The following is a 23,258-nucleotide window of genomic DNA, read 5'->3' as shown; positions in this document are numbered from 1 at the left end:
ACGTTACATGAGAACTGAAGAAAATCAATGTCAGCTCTGTCTTTGAGACGACCTCGCCTCCACATCTCAGACAGACACGAGGCGTAAGCGATGATCTCTGCAGAACGATCAATTTCCCAACGACCGGCCGCAGCACAGACACACGTCACACCGCTCTCTCGGATACTATTCTGACCGGGACCGGATAAATGGTTCTGAAATAATGACTAAGAGGTAAAATGAGACTATAAAGTGCAGGAAATATGACAAAAACACACTATTGGGAAAGAGCGGCTTTCAGGCAAAATCCGAGCAAAGTATTAAATCTAAGAGAGCATATTTGGTTCCTAAACAGACATTATTAAACGCTGCATGCTGGTCTTCGCATTTACAGATCACAAAAAGTAAGTAAAGCATGCTGATGCAAACAGGCAAGAGCAACTACATGTGGAGCGATGTAAGGCCACTAACAAACGTTCAAACGCAAGTCTCTTGGCTGTTGCTGGTAAACCTGAGATGTACAGGTCGGCTGGTGTTTCTGCCTGAAAGGACGCACACCTGGTCTCGAAGATCCCGGAGTCTGAAATGCTGGATTATTCTCGAAGAGGATTTTATGGATGCCCATAAACTTCATATAGTTAAAGGTAAGAGGTTTTGGTTTACAAAGAGTTTTAAAAAGGTCTTAAAAATACATCCTGGTGTTCATAGAGAAGCTTCACTCCTAAATCCATCGGTGAAGAGGCTCTTTGAGTATCAAGCAATGATCTCCAAGGGCGTGTACTAAAAGCACCCAGTTTTCCAACAAAAATAGCAAACAAAAAGAGTTCAAAGTCAGTTGGTCTGCTTGAGTTTTTCGCAGCGATCAGTTGACCGCTTCCGTGACCGTATTATGCACGTACTGAGAAACCCACGTGCTCGCAAGTGGACCGGGTTGCCGGACGCCCCACATCCCAGCAGACGTGAAGCTAGCAGATTCTGTAACATTCTCTCCGAGGACATCGGAGACGCCGGCTGAGCTTAGATCCACGGGAAGGCCTGGAAAAGAGCGGCTCATGACAGGAACTGATACTGGTAATATTGCGCTCTCAATCAAGGCTGGTTCAGGATTGGATTCGTCCCTTGAAGGCGTTTCTGCTGTGGAAGTCAAAATGGTCTCAAAATCACCATTCTGGACGAGCTCACTTTCATTCGAAGGTCCGTTCGCTTGCATCGGCTGCTCTTTCTGTCTGCAGTTTTCTTGCTCAGCTGCGCGTTGCAGGGCCGCGTCCACTAGAAGCTTCAGATCGCTGAAATCTTGCGCGCACAGCTCCGGTGGGGTAGGAGGTGGCGTGTTGAACAGGACCCCGCTCGGGCTCACCGCTCCCAGGGTCGGGACAGAGGTAGAAGCGAACGGGATAGTCGTCAGGTAATGATCTTCACTCCGGAAACCAGTTAGACCTTCTCGCCTCAGCAGACCTCGTGTGTCCAGTTGCATCAGAGCCTGAACGCCTCCATCTTGACTGCCGGACGACGACAAGCAACCGGCTCCGGCCAAAATTGCAGTCGCAGTGTTACCCAAAAGCCTCAAGTCCAACGTTGGGGCGGGGCAAATGACTGAGGGGCGTGTCGAAGAGGCGGGGCTTTCTGGGGAGGCGGATCTGTCGGTTTTGCTGGTGCGTCGAGACATTGTAAACTGCGTGGGGTCTTTGCCGTCTTTCCTGAGCAGGTCCGGCAGGAGCCTCCGGCGGGCGTTTATGAACCAGTTACAGATCTAAAAACAAGATTAAAGAGCTTTAGAAACTTAAAATGCCATCAAGTTTAAACGCATACATACAGCACACTTGTATATAGGGCGCCAATCTCAAATGCTTGATTGCTTGTATCATCGCAAAACCTTAACTACAGTAGTTAACATCTGCGGCGAGTTGCCTAAACGGCTAAGACTAGTCTTACAAGTTAATCATCCAATTTCTTTCTTCAAGACTGTTCATAACTTTTTAAAGTTAGTTACATAAAAACGTACATTGGTCTAATTTGATACCGAACAGTAAGACTGATTACCCCTAACTAACTGCTAGTTGGTCAAACTAGTTCTTAAAGGGGTCATATAATGCCATTTTTGTACAAGCTAATATCATTCTTTAGGGTCTAAATTAAAAGTTTGTAATATACTTTAATTAAAAATTCTCATTAGTATTGTAAGAAAACACTTATTTTACCTGGTCAAAAACAGCTCTGTTTTCAGCACGCCGTTTCAGTGCATATGACTTTAAATGATCATGAGCTTTGCTGACTCCGCCCCTCTGTTCTGTGCGTACACGTTTGTAACACAATACCATAACGTGTTGTTCATTATAAACGTGGGATTATGAATTATATGGAGAACGTCGTACATAGAAAACATGCAGTAATGTAGCCAGAGTGTAAACCTTAGACTCATTCATCGTGAAGCGATTTGCAAAGATATAAATATTAATATAAAGTTTAATAAAACGTTACACTCACTTCAGTTGTTCTAGAGGTTCAGCAGGAACACGAATATCTGGTACCGATTCTTTATTCAGGAGCAGCTGCTTAGCAAATCCAGCTTTATACTGACCCTCGTTTATAAAGCAGTCTGCTGAGAAATGATTCGCGCAAACATGAAAGCATTGATTGACGTTGCTCGTGGGGAAAATTCCCTTCGAAAACAAACTCAGCCACTGCGTCTTCAGCGGTTAGGATTTAGGAACATTAAAATGACTGTTCGTTATTACACGCAAGAACAGAACACCACAATCGCTTAGACGCCATTCTGCTCATAGACAGTGCTCCAGCATATCAACAATGACCGCGCCGGTCCGCGCAGACTATGATTGACAGCTCTCACGAGCGAGGGCGGGTCTGTGTTGAAACGCGCCTATCAATCAACAATCGCGGGAGGGGCGTCCGACCGTGTGACGTCACACGGTCGAACGGCTCGATTTGAGGCAGGGGAAAACATATAAGGAGATTAAAACAAAACCACTGGATGGATTTTTATCATTATATGATGGTTGTGTACAGGCACTGCCAACACACATTTCAGTACAATCAACTTGAAAAAGTGCATGTACCATTATATGACCCCTTTAAGACACAGTCTTAACATAATGGCTATGTTTATGCCCCGGAGTGGATCAATACCTTTTTTTTTTTTTTTTAAATCAAAGTTATACATGAATTTTGAACAATAACCGTTCTTCTCTTAAAGGGATACTCCACTTTTTTTGGAAATAGGCTCATTTTACAACTCCCCCAGAGTTAAACTGTTGAGTTTTACCGTTTTTGAATCCATTCAGCCGATCTCCGGTTCTGGCGGTACCACTTTTAGCATAGCTTAGCATACATCATTGGAGTGGACAAGACCATTAGCATTTCTCAAAAAAAAATGACCAAAGAGTTTCGATATTTTTCCTATTTAAAACTTGACTCTTCTGTAGTTACATCGTGGACTAAGACCGACGGAAAATGTAAAGTTGGGATTTTCTAGGCTGATATGGCTAGGAACTATACTCTCATTCCTGCGTAATAATCAAGAAACTTTACTGCCGTACCATGAGTGCAGCAGGCGTAATGATATGACGCAACGCCTGAAAATAGGCCACCTTCCTTCAACACAACGGAACTATTTTCAGGCGCTGCGTCATATCATTACGCCTGCTGCAGACATGGTACGGCAGTGAAGTTTCTTGATTATTACGCAGGAATGAGAGTATAGTTCCTAGCCATATCAGCCTAGAAAATCGCAACTTTACATTTTCCGTCGGTCTTAGTGCACGATGTAACTACATAAGAGTCAAGTTTTAAATAGGAAAAATATCGAAACTCTTTGGTCATTTTTTTTTGAGAAATGCTAATGGTCTTGTCAACTCCAATGATGTATGCTAAGCTATGCTAAAAGTGGTACCGCCAGAACCGGAGATCGGCTGAATGGATTCAAAAACGGTAAAACTCAACAGTTTAACTCTGGGGGAGTTGTAAAATGAGCCTATTTCCAAAAAAAGTGGAGTATCCCTTTAAGACAACTTTGATGAACTTTTTTGATCCACTTCAGATGAACTACTGTATATTATTGCCCAGTTCTAATCTGCTAAATGCTACTATAAGGCATGAAGATATTGTAAACATGGTTTTCTGTAAAGCTGCTTTGAAACAATTGTTAAAAGCGCTATACAAATAAATTTGACTAAATGGTGAATTTTAATTAGCATAACTCTGTGAGTTTCTGCACTTTCTGACCAATAATTTCCATAATTATTTCCAGTCCTTTGTGATGACTGGATAAGGGTTTCAAATGGATACGTTTTCATAAGACAAAACGTTTTCCAATCTAATCGAATAAAAACGACACATTTCTAACAATGAAATACTTTAAAACTAACTAGAAACAGACTATAGAAATTGTATTTTCCATGAACATTTACGATTTCATCAATTCCCAAGATTTTTCCAGGCCTGCAAAACACAAAATGCCCTGATATGTCTAGATTTTCTAGGATTGAATAGAGAGAAAGAGCCTTATCTAAAACGAAATTGAATGAAAATGAATTTAGCGGTTTAATCAAATTTTTTGAAGCATTAAAGTGTCAGCTGTGCAGCCGTCTAATGGAGGGACAGAAATCTCTCAGATTTCATCAAAAAGTCTTACGGGTTGGAGTGACATGAGGGTGAGTAATTAATGACAGGATTTTTATTTTTGGGTGAATTAACCCTTTAATATTTCTTGGTATAGGGTAAATTTTTGGATCCTAACACGGCGCCCCCTGTTGGCTCGGCAGTGAAGCGCACGCTGTGTCAGACAGACAGCTGGCTCTAATGGAGACCAGAGGAAATATGCAGCACAGGCCTCGCCGCCCGCATTCCTGCGCTCTGACAACACCTCAGCTCTCGCTCAAGGACAAAACACAGCACAGGCTGTGTGAGAAAGTCTCAGTCTTTGAAGCTTTCGGCCAAATGTAAAAGTGAAGAGTGGATCAAAAGACTCACGCACACAAAAGAACAATTTTGGAAAGAGAATATTCCTCATACTCGACTATTGACTCGGGCTGGTCCACTTTCTGGCAAAAACATGCTCTCGAGCACAACTGACATTCATAACCAAATGAATAGGTTCGTGCACTATATTTCAGGTCTTCTGAAGCCATGTGATAGATGTGAGGAACAGACCCAAACTTAAGTCTAAATTTAGGATTTTATGGTAATTGAGCTTTTTTTTTTAGCTTGAAAGCTTCATTTTCATTGCAATTGCATGGAACCTGTCACATGGCTTTGAAACAACATTGAGGCAAGGAAGGCCAGTTTTCAAATTTAAGTCTACAATTTGATACTTTCATGGTAATTTTGCCTTTTGAGCTTGAAAATTCAGTTTCATTGTAATTGCATGGAAAATATCATACTGGTTTTAAATATGAAGGCAAGTAAAGGACAATTTTCAGTTCTTAATTTTGCATGCAACTTTGAAAGCTTCAGTTTTGTGCTAATTGCATGGAAAGCGCGTTTAGTGCTCACCTGCGATACGGACAGATGCGTCTGTCCAGACAGGCTCAGCTTCTCCTGCTCTGAGGGATACGCGTTGAAGCGATGCTCATAAAGCCAGTCTCTCAGAACCTGAACCGCCTCTTTGGGGAGGTTTCCACGTCGGCGGCGTTTGGCGGAAGAGCCGCTTCTCCTGCCGCTGGTGGACAGGTTGAGAGGGTAACCGTCGTCTTCACACGGGTCACTGTCCGACATGGCAGAAAACTCGGTGTCTCCGTTCTGATCCTCATCAAAAGCTGAGAAGATGAAGGCCACAGAACATTATTGGTCTCAAAGAAAAACAGCAGGAATTAAACTGATTCAGTGCAGGCCACAAAAGTTTACAATGCCCTTAAATACCAGAAATACCACATTTGTGTACACTATGCAAAGCATGCACATTATCTATATGCAGATGATCTTCTGAATTTGGCAAAATGCACAATACAAAAGAGAATGCACCCATTTCACTGGAAATATAACCAAGTATTTTTTTGGACTTGCAGCAAAACGAACACCTTGATTTCTGAGGAACAGAGAATCTTATCTTGCGCCTGAATCGTCCCGGTCAGTCATTTAAAAGCGTCCTGCAGATAAAACCGTTTGACTGCACTCAAACGGCTCACTTCAAAAGACTATTGACTGTGAACGGCTCCTCCATTCACACCTTCACCCTCGCAAACTGAGGGAAATACAGCTTATCTGCTGCTCTACAGGAGGGCTCTACACATTTACAATGAACATTATCATGAGAGCATTAGCTGCTGATTATTATGATAATCATTATGACCAGATAAAGCAGACAACAACAAGAATTCTTGCAGTTGACTCCATAATACAACCATGTAAACAATATATAGTGTCATATGCTGATGCTAAAACATTCATATTTGAATATTTAATCACAAACATAACAACCCTGTAAAGCCTGAACATGACACATGAAATATCCATTTCTTGAAAAAAAAATATATATATATTTTTTTTTGGGGGGTATCATATTTGATACGTCAGGTTTCAGATCAAATATGGAAGAAAAAACACCTAAATTGTATACAATTTGGTGCAGATGCTGATATTTAAATGGCCAAAAAGATTAAATTCTGATGCTTGCAATGTAACCCAATGAGATCTTATAACAAATACTTGCATAACACACACATTATAATTCTCAGTAAAACTCTATATATTATAAATCTCAGTTACACTATATTATCTTCAAATAACTATTTAAATGCTTAGTTTTATGATCAAATCTCTGTAGTTTTAAATCAATGCAATGCAATAAAATGATGATTGAGAGATGAATGAATAAACTTCCTCAAAAGCCCGATGATCAAATTAAAGACTTCACGGCCATTAAAATAGCCGTTGGGCCCCAAAACTACAGTATATGCCGCCTCAACATTAGACAAGCACCTCAAATGCTAATCTGAAGTTTCAGGTTAAATTAAATCCTCAAATAAATCTCTTTAAAATAATTGTTACTAACAATTATGGTTACTTATATTGTTAACAACAGCATTATAAGATCTCCTTCAAACAATGGATGAACCTCCTCGATTCTTGAGTGATGATAATACCAAGTTTCCACAGTAACACTCACAGTAAATGCCTAAATAATACTGTATTTTTGGCAGGAACTGCAGTCAGTGTGGTTATGGGAAAAGCAGCTAAACTCAGTGTTTCAGAGACACATGAATCAGACACACTTCAGCAGCTCAAGGGTTTCTTTCTCCTGCTGAAACCTGAAGCCCTAAAGAACAGCTAAAAATGTGGGAGTTCCTCTTTAACAAAGCAGATTGTGTGTGTGTGTCTGGACATTCATGTTTCAGTCTGCAACTGTATCCGTATCACCGTTTTGCGTATCGTTTGCAGCAGTTTCAGTTTTTTCAAATGTTTGACAAAATGAAAACGTGTTTTTCTTGTGCAGCACGTGGATGAATAGTGAACCATAGAGCTGCATTACAATCATTATACAAACTGCGAAAAGTACATGTGTTAAACTACTAGTGGAATTAAAAAAAAAAAAACTGGCACTCAGAATTTCACGTGTTTTCTTCAGAAAAATCAACCAAACTATTAGACTTAATCTAACATAAAAGATGTGAAACAAATGATTCATTGACCTCGATCAACGACGTCATTTCCGTCTTCCTGATTTTCGTATTGCATGTTGGTTTTGAATGGGATTAGTCAATTTGCAGACCCAAACAAATCACTAGGGCCCCAAACAAACAAATACTAATAAACAAAACTCACCGAATGACATCTACGTCATTTACGGCAACTTTCTCACGTTTAGAAAACGCTTGAATTTCACACAAAATACAAAAACGACCAAGGAAAAGTGTGTTTGCAGACGCGAATAAACAAACGGGGCCGCAGGCGCGCGAAAAAACCAAACAAACAAACGCGCGGTGACGTCATCAGACCACAATGATACAATGTAACAAACGCGTGCGAGTCAATAACGCTGGACAGATGGAAAAGGCTCTTCGGAAACGAGTCCTAGTGTGTAAAAATCAAACCCTGCATTATGAAAGGCGAGAATCAAAGGCACATCTGCGTCTCACGCGCTCAGACTGAAAATCACGCCACGATCACAGACGTGCAGCAAAACCCCATTCAAACACACACACACACACGCGCCTGTGAACGGATCTCACCTCTTTTGTTGGGCTTCATCCTGGATGTTCGAAAATAAAACGGAATGTTTGAAAAAAGTTGCTGGTGTGGAAACGCGGGTCCTCGTCAAACGGAGAGTGTGTTCTTCTCACACTCGCACACACTCTCTCTTTCTCTCACACACACAGCTGTGTTGAGTTGAAGCTCCAGTAATCAATGAATCTGCTCATTAGTGTGTCACGAGGGAAGTGATCCTGTTGACAAACATCCGTTTACCTGCAGCTCCACCAAACTCTCTCTCTCTCTCTTTCTCTCTCTCTCTCAATGACAGGATCTAGACCCCTCCTCCTCCACACTGCAAGGGGCCAATAAGGGCCCCCACATCTGTGTGTCATCACACTTTCATTCAAAACTCACAATTCAAGCACTTGTGCGAGTTTATTTCATTAGCTATGTCTCAGATTTGCAGTTCTGCTTATAGTTTTACATGTAATAATTTAGCAGATATGTCTTCAGCAGTTTCATGAAAATGCCATATCTTCCAATCTAATTGTGAACGGTAGACTGATATTTTTTCCGAATCTAACCTAAACCTTTTATTTATTTATTTATTAAAAGTGTGTTTTTATTTTGTATGGATGTATGTATTCTAACAAATTAGTTGTTGTGTTTTCCATTGCATTATCTTCCAACACTGCAATATCTCATGCAGTATATGCATTAGACACTTAATATGTGCACATTTACCATATTTATTACTATCTTAACTGGTTTAAGTTATTTTTTGCATTTATTTTTAATACTTTATTGAATGTCATTTTATTTTTTAATTAATAAAATATCACATAAATACATTTTCTGACTTTTAAAAATATGTTTTTCAGCGCTGTAATTGTTTGTAAAATATGAACAGAATCTACATTAATCTATAATGTAATTAATATATACGCATTTAAAATTAACTTTTTATGTAATTATTTTAAATAAAATATTTTATAATTTTGACTAGTTATGATTTATTTATATTTTTCTCTCCCCATTTTTGGTTAGTATTATGTCTGCTGTAAGCAAAATTTAAATTCATTGTAATTTAGCATCATTAATATTTAAAATTTCTATCCAATACTAGACTAGTAATCGCCGTACCCTACTTAGAATACAAATCTGTGCTGTTTATAAATAGAAAATGTTTATTATAGATGAAGTTCTGAACCAATTATGTTTCTGAATAACAAATTGCTTCTCAATAACAAAGTGTAACTTTGCCAACATTGTCTGAATTATAAGTGCCGTTGGATGAAAAAGCTCTTTTCATAAATGCATGTTTTGCAGGAAGCGATTCAGTGTTTGTTTGCATGCAGATCAGATGTGTGTGTATGCAGATCAGATATGTGTTTCCTCGAGGCCTGTGGCAAATCTCACTCTTTCATATGCAGGAATGTGCAGAAAACACCCAACATCATTCCCTTAAACTCTGCTCATATTTCAGCTCTTGGAAATCTGCGATTGTTTCCCATTTCAAACAGGAAATAATAAATACAAAAAAATATATATATATATAATAATAATAATATATTTTTATTATCATGTACAATATATTTTACAATATTTCTATTATTTCTATTAAATATATATGGATTATGAACTGATCATGAGTTGAACACCCTAATTGGATGCAGTATTTTGCATTCTTTTCATATGTGTGTGTGTGTGTGTGTGTGTATATCAACTCCTGGTCAGTTCATAATCCACGCTGAGAAAGAATAAAGAGTCATAAACACATTTGAACTTAACTCAGATTTACTGCATTTCTTACTAAACAAAAGACCCTGACACACACAGCCTAAACTTCATACAGCATTAGACATATTCAACAAATCCTAGTCAGTAAAATATGTGCTTGTTTCATAAAATATTGATTATCAATCTTTATAATAATAATAATCTTAAATCTTGTTGCTACAAACTCTTGCATTTAGATGATTTATTCTTTGACGACCCCCAAAAACTGTAGTAAAACACACTGAAGAGAGAGAGGGCGGACGATCATAACCTGTGTTTCACACTTCGTTCACAGGCGTAGAAAACACTGTATTAGTGTCCGAGCAGCGTGAGCAGAGGCTGTCAATCATCAGTTCCTCCTAAATGCATCCTTGCTTTTTTGAAATGTAATCCACAAGAGCGGCGTCGTCGTCCTCAGGGAAGCCCACAGAAGATGATGGAGATCGTGAACATATACAGCGAGACAATGGGAGGAAGTCAATCTCACAGCACCGAAACACGACAGTGAACACACAGGCTGTCAGGAGGACCGATTCAAGACATTCAACTGATATGATGATGTTTTCATAGAAAAAGATTGATCTGAGAAATATAAATGATCATAAGATGATATCTATAGAGTGAATATTAGAATAAAAATCAGACAAATGAGTTTGTAGTGTGTTTTTGCACGTTGACGTTGGTGGATTTGTCTGTGTGCTTGAAAACATTCGTCTGTTTCCATCTGAACCACTTCAGCTTCCAACTAACATCACACACATCCGGTTACTGAACTGAATTGAACTGAATTGAACTGAACTGAACATAACTGAACAGAGCTGAACAGAGATGAACAGAGATGAACAGAGATGAACATAACTGAACCGAACTGAATTGAACTGAACAGAACAGAGATGAACAGAACAGAGCTGAACAGAACTGACCTGAACAGAGCTGAACAGAGCTGAACAAAACAGAGCTGAACAGAACTGAACAGAGATGAACAGAGATGAACAGAGATGAACATAACTGAACCGAACTGAACAGAGATGAACAGAGATGAACATAACTGAACCGAACTGAACAGAGATGAACAGAACTGAACAGAACAGAGCTGAACAGAACTGAACAGAACAGAGCTGAACAGAACTGACCTGAACAGAACAGAGCTGAACAGAACTGAACAGAACAGAGCTGAACAGAACTGAACTGAACAGAACAGAGCTGAACAGAACTGACCTGAACAGAACAGAGCTGAACAGAACTGACCTGAACAGAACAGAGCTGAACAGAACTGAACTGAACAGAACAGAGCTGAACAGAACTGACCTGAACAGAACAGAGCTGAACAGAACTGACCTGAACAGAACAGAGCTGAACAGAACTGACCTGAACAGAACAGAGCTGAACAGAACTGAACAGAACAGAGCTGAACAGAACAGAGCTGAACAGAGATGAACAGAACTGACCTGAACAGAACAGAGCTGAACAGAACTGAACAGAACAGAGCTGAACAGAACAGAGCTGAACAGAACTGAACAGAGCTGACCTGAACAGAACAGAGCTGAACTGAACAGAGCTGAACAGAACTGTACAGAGATTAACAGAGATGAACAGAACTGAAAAGAACAGAACAGAACTGAACAGAAATTAACTGAACAGAGCTGAACAGAACTGAACAGAATTGAACTGGAACTGAACAGAAATTAACTGAACAGAACTGAACAGAGCTGAACAGAACTGAACTGGAACTGAACAGAACAGAGATGAACAGAACTGAACTGAAGAGAACTGAACAGAACAGAGCTGAACAGAACTGAACAGAGCTGAACAGAATTGAACTGAACTGGAACTGAACAGAGGTGAACAGAACTGAACAGAACAGAATTGAACTGAAATGAACAGAACAGAGCTGAACAGAACTGTACAGAGCTGAACAGAAATGAACTGAACAGAACTGAACTGAAAAGAACAGAAATGAACTGAACAGAATTGAACTGGAACTGAACAGAGCTGAACAGAATTGAACTGAACAGAACTGAACTGCTGCTGTGTAGAGACAGATAGAGCGGACGGGAACTGAAGAAACTCAACCCTAGGCATTTGGTGAACAATTGCTCATGAATAAATCAAATTAAATAAACAGAATGAAATAAAATAGAAAACAGAATAAAAAGAAGAGAATTGAACATAATGAAATAAAATGGAACAGAATAAAATAAAACAGAATAAAAAGAAGTGAATAAAACAGAATAAAAAATAATACAACAGAATAAAATAAAATAAAATAATAACAAAGAATAGAATAAAACAGAATAAACTAAAATAGAACACAATAAAATTAAATATGAAAAAGCTACCCACCATTTTTTTGGGGAAAATTCTTTTTTCATTTTTTTTTTCATTACTATAATAATGCATTTGAACGTTTACTTTTAATTAATTTTTCTACGTCCCATTATTTTCAACATTAATTCTCATTCCTCTAATGCTGTTTCTTCCCTGCAAAATTACAGTAATAAAATAAATACAAAAATGTAATTAAAGTTTGTAAATTTATTAAAGGTAGTACAAAAATACTACCATGACATATAAATGCCATTAAATACAGAATATATAGTGCTTATTTAAATCCTACTTATGCGTCATGCCAGAACCTTTGTGCTAGCTATGCTGATTTAACTGGGGAAATAGTGTCAAATATTAATAAATCGCAAGATTTGTGTTCCTGTACATCTGATATCAAACTAAACAAAGGTTTTAAGTATTGTAATAATCATGCATCATTCATGATCCTGCTCCATTGTTCTGGATGAACTGGTTTTCAGACGTTTAAAGGCGTCAACGACTCGACCGACACTGGAGAGATGCGTTCACACCGCAGCAATAGCAGCCAATTACTGTTAGCGACGGGCCGTTCGGCTGATCTGGGGTCATTTGTGGCCTTTTGCTCATGAACGCAGAGCTGCAAATGGAAGATCATCTGAGTTCATGAGCGTGGATGAGATGAAAGATGATCAGTAGTTTGGGGTCAGCATGATTTTATTTAATTTTTAAATTGATCAAAAGTGACAGTAAACACATTTATAATGAAAGGTTTCAATTTTAAATTAATGCAGTTCCTATTTATCAAATCCTGTTAAACTGTTTTGAATATTGATAATAATCATAAATGTTTCTTGAGCATCAAATCCTCATATTAGAGGATCATGTGACTCAAGACTGGAGTAATGATGCTGAAAATTCACAGGTATAAATCATATTTTAACATATATTACAATAGAAAGCAGCTATTTTGAATTGTAATAATATTTCACAATGTAAGCATTTAACATTAAAAAATCTTACTGACCCCAAACTTTTGGTAGTGTGCGGAAAGAGTTATGAAAAGTGCAGTAAGTTTATAAGCTTATTATAACATAACAAGCTCAGGATAATGAATATGTGATATCTTAATTTTCAGTTTTATCAAATATAACAAAAAACATATTTAAAACAAACCTAAATCACCTTCTTTGATGTATAAAGATGATTTCATATGATTCATAATCCAAATTGATTCACATTTTAGTCCTGACCAATTGTGTATTTGTTCGTTACAGCAAAGTAATTTTATCTAGTCATTATCTGATATATTAGTTATGCACATTATTCACTGGACAATCCGAGGTACAAGCATAGCTTTGTGGAGTTTGAAGGAGAATCTGAATTATGAAGTAAAATGAAGAATCATATTTAAGCTCATTACTTAAAACGGAGCGATAATTAAAAAAGTTTTATCGCGCCGTCCAAACTGACCAACACTACGTTTTTTTGGGAGTAAGTGTGATATTATCATCTTTGATATTGCTACAAGGGTCGTGTAGTTACACACAATAATGATTCACAGGCACTTCATTCAATAAAATATCAGGTTCTGTTGTTTAAGTTAAAGGGGCTGTTGATGTTTGCAGAGTTCAGAAACTGTGTTATAGTGACACCGGTGGCCGTTATAGTGAACTGCAGCTCTTACTGCTCGTGCACGTGAGACTGAACGGGATTCAAGACCCTGATATTCTCACGACGAAGGTATTTTTGTTCTTCGCTTAGAAGTAAAAAGAAGTTGGAAATACATTAGCAGTGATAAACTGTTGACGAACATCCGCACTGCTAGAGCGACGGGTAGATGAATATGGAAATATGTGATGCGCTTTCCTCTCAATAATACAGGTGAAACTCGAAAAATTAGAATATCGTGCAAAACTTCATTTATCTCAGTAATTCAATTTTAAAGGTGAAACTAATATTAATATAGACTCATTACATGCAAAGTGAGATATTTCAAGGCTTTATTTGTTATAATTTTGATGATTATGGCTTACAGCTTATGAAAACCCCAAATTCAAAATTAGAATATTGTGAAAACGTTTTCATGTCTGTAAGCCATAATCATCAAAATTATCACAAATAAAGCCTTGAAATATCTCACTTTGCATGTAATGAGTCTATATAATATATTAGTTTCACCTTTTAAGTTAAATTACTGACATAAATGAACTTTTGCACGATATTCTAATTTTTCGAGTTTCACCTGTAGAATAAACAAGAAAAATGCCAGCGGTGAGAAACAGCGGTTCATTAATCGTCTGATCATAGAGATGTGGATGTTTTCAGCAGATCTGAGATTTGACACTATCACACTTATGATAGTTTGATTTTCAAGTATATGTCAGACTATTTAGATCTGGCTATGTGAGACTATAGTTTAAATCAATCTGAAATTTCCTTGCATGACATATTGACCTATCCTTTCATTATCCTGAACATTGTAAGTATTATTTTCATGTGTGAGCGATAGAGAGACTCTCGGGAGCGTAACCGTCACATGCTTTTGATTTTCCCGGGAAAAACGTCCCGAATCCTTCACATAAAAATCAGTCTACAGGCTTTCATAGACAAACTAAGCCAGGGAAGGACTTGTTTTTAAAGTGTCGCACATTAGCAATAAAAACGTGATTAATACATGAAAATTCGTACATATAGCCCCTTTAAAGCAAAGCAGAAGGAATTCCGGGATTGACAACCTGTACAAACTCATGGAAACTCGACAACCGTGAGACTTCAGGACCTGAGATGAACACATGACTGAGGTACAACAGCTTTCATGTGATATACCACAATGCATGACTTTTGTAAACATCAAAACAAATGAAACAGGAAATGGAAGAGCGCCCCCTGCCTGACCGGAAACACATGACATTCGGGAGAGCCGAAATCGCCCCCTAAACCCTCATTCCCTATTCCCTACGCTAGTCCACTATGAAAAATTCAGGAATTCGGGCAGCCGTTGAGCGTCCATCGGTTGTACACTTGTTATTGGAGTGCATTGTGGGATTGAATAAGTGCACTCAATAGAGTCCACTATGGTTTCGGACACCACTACAAATGGCTGTCCACTTAAATAACGCCCTGTTTGAGGGTATAGGGGGCGATTTCAGATTCAGCCTAGATCTGGAGAGAAGCCTTTCGCTCTGTTCACTCGCCGGCTGAAGGAAGAGATGAAGAAGAAGAAGAAGAAGAAGAGAAACCCAAGCGTAAAACAGGAAGACGTGGATTTCAGCGGGGAATTATGCAAGCGTTGTGTGTGACAGACGTGTGTTTCTACTTATCCAAAATATTAGAACATTTAAAACAATCTCATATAGAATTTAGGACAATAATATCAGTTCTCAATGTTAATTATCATATCAATAATTATATTAATGATTGCAACTAAGAGGATTCTCTGTGAGGATTTCCTTGGCAGTCCCAAAACAAAGTAACAAAGTGTCCGTCTTGATTTCCGTGTCCCTCTCTCACCTCAGTTTGAGTAAACGCCGCCGTGGACGGACGAAAGCAGCGTTTCGTGTGGTGTGATGCCGGAGCCCTTGGTCTTGTTACGGTGTGTGTGTGTGTGTGTGTGTTCCTCAGAGCCGCGTCTGCGCTTCGGGAACGTAGATCTCGATGCTGTCGGCGCTCTCGGTGGCCGAGTTCTGCTTGACGGACTGGGCTCTCTTGGCCGCCATCAGTCTCTTGCGAGCTTCTTGTCTCTGTTTGTCCACGGTGTCGTTGCTCTTCTCGCGGCCCAGAGCCGGTTTACTCTTCCCGGGTTTCTTGGGCACCGGAGGAGCCTGTTTCTGGCTCTCCTGAACCGGGAAGAGCAGAGACGAAGAGACATGAGACACTGAGTCCTCCTAATGCATATGTCAGTTTTTAATGTTGACTGAAACTACAAGTGGTAAAAAAAAATGTGTTAGCTACAATAAAATATTAATATTAGATGAAAATTTTAAGCTGAAGTACTAACTAGAACTGAAATAAATATACAATACACTAAGACTTCAGCAATGAGTCTATGAGAATATGTCAGTGTTTAATGTTGACTGAAACTACAAGTGTTAAAAATAATTTCGTTAACTGAAATAAAGCTGTAATAAAATATAAATATTAGATGAACATTTTTAGCTGAAGAACTAAATGACTTAAAACTGAAATAAATATACAACACACTAAGAAAGACTGCAGCAATGACACATTAAATACATCAAAATTGAAAGTAAAAACATATAATGTTACAAAATATTCTATTTCAGAATATTTAAGGCTGTTATTTTTAACGTTCTATTCTATTTTTCTATTATTTTTCATCAAAGAATCCTGTAAGATATTTTAACAAAGATATTTAACAGCATCAAGATCAGAGATGAAGAGACATGAGACATCAGACATTGTTAGCTGCAATAAAATATTAATATTAGATGAAAATTAAGCTGAAGTACTAAATTATAAAACTAGAACTGAAATAAATATACAACACACTAAGAAAGACTTCAGCAATGAGACATTAAATACATCAAAAGTGACATTTATAATGTTACAAAAGATTCCATTTCAAATGAATGCTGTTCTTTTGAACTTTCTATTCATCAAAGAATCCTAAAAACAAAATATTTCATAATTTCAACAAAGATATTAAACAGCAAAAACTCTCTTCAACACAAATAATAATAAGAGCTATTATTAAGTACCAATAATAATAGAGCAGCAAATCATCATATGAAGGATCATGTGACACTGCAGACTGGAGTAATGATGCTGAAAATTCAGCTTTGATCACAGGAATAAATTACATTTTACAATGTATTCATACAGACAACAGCTGATTTATATTCTAATAATATTTCAAAATTTTTACTGTATTTTTGATCAATAAATGCAGCCTTGCTGATCAGAAGATACTTCTTTCACAAACATTTAAAACAATCTTAACCATTGCTAACTTTTAACCAGCAGTGTAAATTAAAGCTATATATATATATAAATATATGACAAAATGACTAATTCAAATGATTAACAAATACTATAATAGTGAGAATATCAACATTGACAGTTTCAAATGACAGTTTAACATATGCATTTATGTCTAACCTGCTGATGGTTTCATTAGTTGTGTTTGTACCTGCTTCTCAGGCGAGTCTCCGTTCAGCTTCCAGTCGTTTGATTTGAGATGATAGAGTTCGTCAAACTTGAGGCTGATGTCTTCTATTGAGAGCTGCAGAAGATCCCAAAACCCGGCCAGATCTTGAGCCGTGGGTCTCGGGTTGGCGTTCACATTCTGAATGGACAGTAAAAAAGAACAACAGCAAAAAGAAGAAATAATTCACGCTAGCACTTCTTCAGTTGTCCATAAGAGGGCGACGCATCTCAAGATATGAGGTCATGTTGATCATGTGATAAATGTGTGATAAACTCTTAAATAAATAAACTCTTGCCATTTTCTGATTTGGATGTGAATCTTGTGCTAAACTTTAGTCAGAACAGACGAACAAAAACAGTCCAAAATACAGAACTTTTAAAGAGCCTCATCAGTAAAACACAACGGTCGTATTATTGTTCATAAAATCATAAGTTGTTGCACAGAATTAGCAAGATGAGAGCAGTTTGAAAATGAACGTTAAATGAAATAAAATGAATAAAACTTAAACTTGTTTTATTTCAGCTAGCTGCCAAGGGAACATTTCTTATTTTCATTTAATTAACTTGACACACTAAAATAACTAAAACTGAAATAAAAACTATAGACATAAAAAAAAAAGTGTAAAAAAAAAAAAAAACTGAATAGAATGTCAATGAAACCGGATATTATAAACATAAAAAACATTCTAAACATCAATAACTAAAACAGTATAAATAAATGCCCATTCACACCAAGAACTAGAATGATAATTATAAGGATAACTACTATATTATTGTGCACACCAGCGGACGATATCGTTTATTATAAGCAAATGTTTTAAATACTCGAGCTTGTTAAAGCAGGATGGATTCTGATTGGCTGTCAGAAATCGTTCTCGCTATAATTGCGGTGTGAACGCTCCAGTTCTTTTATATTTCGAATGATTTTTAAAACTATCTTTATCATTATCGTCCTCTGTGTGAACCGACCTTAAATTAGTTCACCCAAAAATGAACACTCTGTCAGTAATTACTCGCATACTTTTTGTGCGGCAAAAAAAAAAATAGTATTTCGTTGAATAAAGTCGTTATTTTTGTTTGTTTTTTGCACACAAAAAGTATTCTCGTCGCTTGATAAACTTAAGATTGAGCCACTGTAGTCACTCGGACTATTTTAACGATGTCTTTCATAACTTTTGGGCCGGCCAGTTTCGATCCCTTAAGAAGCCTATGGAGGAGTGATCCAGCTCTCAGATTTAATCAAAAATATCTTCATTTGTGTTCAGGAGATGAACGAAAGTCTTACGGGGTTGAACAACAGGAGGGAGAGTCATTACTGACAGAATTTACATTTTTGTGTGAACTAACCCTTTAACTCTGCTTCTGTCTCAGTGAATAAGACACTGAAACTAAATGCTTCTGTTCACTAGAGGCGTGTGTAAGACACTGTATGTGTGTATCTGGACTAAAGTGTGTGTGTTTGAACTGCTGTGATTGACCCACCAGGTTTTGTTCACACAGGCCTCTGAACTGCTGGAACTTCTGGGATATGAGGAGCTGAGCGCTTCCCACCGCGCTACGAACCTTCCCCAACACTACACACACACACACACACAGAGAGAGAGAGAAAGAGAGAGACTTTAAGATCACTTTATTTACAAAAAAAATTAAAGATTTTTAGTAGAAGTAAAAAAAAAAAAAAAAGCAGCTAAAAGGAGTGCAATGGATTTAGAAACAGTCTCAAGGTATGAAAAAGCATCTTAAAAACACAACACTCGTTTAAAATAATAATAATAATTAACCTTTACAATTTGCTCATGCATAAATTTGAAGACAGAGAGAGAGAGAGAGAGAGAGAGAGAGAGAGAGAGAGAGAGAGAGAGAGAGAGAGAGAGAGATAGAAAACTACTGAACTAAAACAGGCTTATCACACTAAGACTGTGCGGTAGAAACACTAGCGCCGCTCAAAACACATGTAATTAACCTAATTAATGAAGCACTTCATTAAGAAAAACCAAAGCTTGTGTGCCACTTTAAAAGGTCTAACTAATGAACTGAGTGGTGTTTAATAGTATAGAAATAATACTGATCTTAGTATTTATTAGAGCTGCACGATTAATCATTAAAGGATCGCAATATAAACACTCATGCGACCTTATTCCTGAATGACAACGATCCGCCTGAGTCTATTAAACCTTTGACAAAATCACAGCGAACATTCAGATCTGAGAGACGCTGTCATGATGAAACTGCTCCACAAACAATATTTTCAAACACACAGTATCATTATTTCTGTTACAAATACTCATATTACCACAGAAGGGTGGGATAAAAGTTTATATTTCGGATAAAAAGACAAAAAACTTGATGCTTCAAATAAGGATTGTATCAATTACATCATTACGCCAGTAGGTGGCGACACGTGACTGGTAAAAAATGTATTTAGAAACGTTGATTCATCCAGTAATAGAAAAACTGTCTTTATGAGTGAGTCATTGAATCATTCATTCTAAAAAAAAAAAAAAAAAAAAAATCAAATTAATTAAACATTTTAATATTTTGTCAGAACCTCTAGTAAATGACATGCTATTTTGTTTAATTGTCTGTTGATCATGATTCTCAATTTATCCAGAATCTCTAATATTCATTAATATTTTGAAGTAGCTCTTATTTTTATTACTATTATTTTTTATTACTTTAAAACAAATTGTATTTAGCTTTAATGTATTTTTATTAATTATAGTACTTCAGCTCATTTTATTTCAGTTATTTCCCAAGGCAACGCTTTTTTTTTTTTGCTTTAAGTTTTCTTATCTAATATTTAAGGTTATTTTATTTCAACTTTATTTAAATGACTGAAAACTATTTTTTTTCATATTTTTAGTAAATAAGAACAACACTAAAACAGACAACAGGGTCTTAAATAACATCTAAAAGTACAACCTAAATACAGAAAATAATTACCTCAGTATGAAACCAATAGAAGTCAATGGAAAGTCTGATGGGAATATATGGAGACGTCTGGGCTAGTGTGTGTGTGTGATTGTGATTATGAGTGTGTATCGTCTCTAAACTGTGTTAATCATCTCAATTAGTTCACTTCCTCAAATTTAAATGCCTTTAAAACATAATACACACACATGTGAGACTAATGGGACGCCCTACAATTTTATTTTACAAATATTTCTATTTAGCTTTAATGTATTGTATCAGTTTAATTAATTATAGTACTTCAACATATTTTATTTCAGTTATTTGCCAGTTTTTTTAATCTAATTTTATGTTATTTTATTTCAGCTTTATTTAAATGACCGAAAACAATTAAAAAAATATTTTAGTTAACAATAACAACACTTTACAACATAGGGTCTTAATTAACATCTAAAAGCTTTCTAAATACAGAAAATAATTATAAAACCAATAGAAGTCAATAGAAAGTCTGATGGGAATATATGGAGACGTCTGGGCTAGTGTGTGTGTGTGTGTAGTCACTAATCTGTGTTAATCATCTCAATAAGTGCACTTCCTCAGATTAAACGCCTTTTAAACGTAACACACACACACACACACACACACACCCCCCCACACACACACACACACACACACACACACACACACACACACACACACACACACACACACACACACACACACACACACACACACACACACACACACACACACACACACACACACACACACACACACACACACACACACACACACACACACACACACACACACAGCAGCTTGATACCTTCAGATTTGAGAGTACACATTAAGGGCACTTAGTGTCCACAAATGGTACGCCTACAATCTGCAGTTAAAAAGTGGATAAAAACAGTACGACTCACTTCATCTGAAATTCGTTGTGCTCAGAGCAACTATCTGCACGTTTCATGAACATTATGAAATGAATTAATGTTTTGGAGGCAAAAAAAGTCAATATTTTCAGATCTGTCAGGTGTACTAATAATTTTGACCACCACTGTATATGGGACAGCAGATTGATGTAAACTATTTTTTAATATTTTTAGTTAACAATAACAACACTTTACAACATAGGGTCTTAATTAACATCTAAAAGTTTTCTAAATACAGAAAATAATTATAAAACCAATAGAAGTCAATGGAAAGTCTGATGGGAATATATGGAGACGTCTGGGCTAGTGTGTGTGTGTGTGATTATGAGTGTGTATCGTCTCTAATCTGTGTTGATCATCTCAATTAGTTCACTTCCTCAAATTTAAATGCCTTTTAAACATAATACACACACACACACACACACACACACACACACACACACACACACACACACACACACACACACGCACACACACACACACACACACACACACAAGGACACTTTGGGCCCATTTACACCTGGTCACTTAGCGATCTGATTTATCAAAACGATTCCATTTACACCTGGTCACATAAATGTGTTTTCGCAAAACGGATATAAACCCGATCTTCAGTTCCCGTGCTATATGCAGATTTAACCGAGTTCACGTCAGCGAAAGCAACAGATATGAACTGCATTTTATTGATCATCAGCTCATTTCAAAATCAAAGACAGCAATAGGAGAGAGCGGCAACATCCTGCGACTTACTTCCACTTTGATTTGCGATAGTTTGCGCGTTTGCTTGAAATAAATTTACATATGTGGTTTCAACAACCAGATGCATTTACACTCGTCCAGTTTCGCCTGGAACGGGTCTCAGACCTCCTCCTGAAGTGGTGTCAGCGATCGGATTGAAATCCGTCTCGAATGCATTTCGGAGAGCGTTTACACCAGGTCTTTTCACGATCGGATAGCTTGTAAACCCTAATGCTCAAAATAATTAATTGGTTTGAGTAGGATAAACTTAAATTAAACTAATTAGTTTAGTAAAATGAACTTTTATGAGTATTTAGCACTTTCTTTTTCTTTCAAGTTCACAGAACTGACATATTTTAAGTAAACTGAACTGTTTCATAGTTTTGAGTTTTATGAAATTATTTCTTTTAATTTAGATGAACATAAGTTATACGTTTAATTGAAACGGCCTAGATGTCTATTTCCCAGCATGCTTTGCCGATGGCACTCAAAAGGGAGAGTAAATGCTAAAATTAAGTGTAATATAATGTTTTTTTTGTGTGCAAGATTAGTGTTACGTGGGAGATTTAGTAGATTAATGTTTTGTTATACTAATTTAGAGCAATTTCTGTTAATGTTGGCTTTAGGAAAGTTACCAACATGATGACAAGTGGTGCATGCAGCTTGATTTGAGAGCAAATAAAACCTTTATATTGCTGCAATCATACAGCAAGTGCTACTGTATAACATACATATTAACAAATTAGTATGATAACAAACTAGCTTGTTAAAGCTAGCTAAGATAATGCTAATAAAAGTGTTCACATTGAGATTATATGGAAGTTAAATGTATGAATTAGTGTACTCATACATTATAATTGTTCTTAACTCGAAATGCTTAAGTACAAAATAAAAATCTGCCAGTTCTGCGCTTACTTAAACTTAAAAAATTTGAGTTTTGCCAACTTATTCGAGTTTACAGTGGAAGCGATCAGGTGTAAACAGCCCCTTAGTGGCCCACATATGGGACGCCCTACAATCACCAGTCAACAAGAACATGCCAAATAAACCTTACCCTCCTCTGAGAGCTGGTGCTCTTTGGTTTCTTTCTCCATCTGACCGCACCAACCCTCCATCCGGCCCGTCTCGGCCTGCAGGAGCTTCAGGAACCAGTGCCCGTCCCGTCGGCACGCTGTGGCCACCGTCATCAGCGCCGGGGTTCCTCCGTTCCCCGTCCCGTTCCCGCTGTCCAGCCAGGGGTCGGGGGGGGGCAGAGACGACGGGTCGAGCGCAGGGTCCAGGCTCTCCGAGAAGGACGAGGAG

The 23,258-nt window shown here is 37.4% G+C and overlaps 2 protein-coding genes across 4 annotated transcripts in view; both read right to left on the bottom strand.

Annotated features, from left to right (window-relative positions):
- Window positions 1-818: 818 nt before the first annotated feature.
- On the bottom strand, window positions 819-8,438 carry LOC130072972 (homeobox protein TGIF2). The gene is made up of 3 exons (XM_056238320.1): window positions 8,163-8,438; window positions 5,488-5,750; window positions 819-1,729 (listed from the first exon to the last, which is right to left on the bottom strand). The coding sequence occupies exons 1-3, from the start codon at window positions 8,179-8,181 to the stop codon at window positions 842-844; spliced, it is 1,170 nt and encodes a 389-aa protein (XP_056094295.1). The 5' UTR covers window positions 8,182-8,438; the 3' UTR covers window positions 819-841.
- Window positions 8,439-15,199: 6,761 nt separating this feature from the next.
- The window catches only part of dlgap4b (discs, large (Drosophila) homolog-associated protein 4b), a 51,423-nt gene continuing 43,364 nt past the window's right edge, over window positions 15,200-23,258 (bottom strand). For all 3 annotated transcript variants that reach the window (XM_056238317.1, XM_056238319.1, XM_056238318.1), the window contains 4 exons: window positions 23,011-23,258; window positions 18,859-18,950; window positions 17,360-17,515; window positions 15,200-16,046 (listed from right to left, as the gene is read on the bottom strand). The exon at window positions 23,011-23,258 is cut by the window's right edge and continues 258 nt beyond it. In XM_056238317.1, coding sequence (XP_056094292.1) covers window positions 15,828-16,046; window positions 17,360-17,515; window positions 18,859-18,950; window positions 23,011-23,258 — 715 coding nt within the window. In that variant the 3' untranslated portion in view covers window positions 15,200-15,827. The remainder of the gene's footprint in view (window positions 16,047-17,359; window positions 17,516-18,858; window positions 18,951-23,010) is intronic.

The sequence above is a fragment of the Rhinichthys klamathensis genome, unplaced genomic scaffold (assembly GCF_029890125.1).
Source record: "Rhinichthys klamathensis goyatoka isolate OS25496 unplaced genomic scaffold, OSU_Roscu_1.1 h1tg000518l_1, whole genome shotgun sequence".
NCBI classification, from domain to species: Eukaryota; Metazoa; Chordata; class Actinopteri; order Cypriniformes; family Leuciscidae; genus Rhinichthys; species Rhinichthys klamathensis.
The sequence above is the reverse complement of the archived record's forward strand: the minus strand, read 5'-3'. Positions and strand labels throughout refer to the sequence as shown.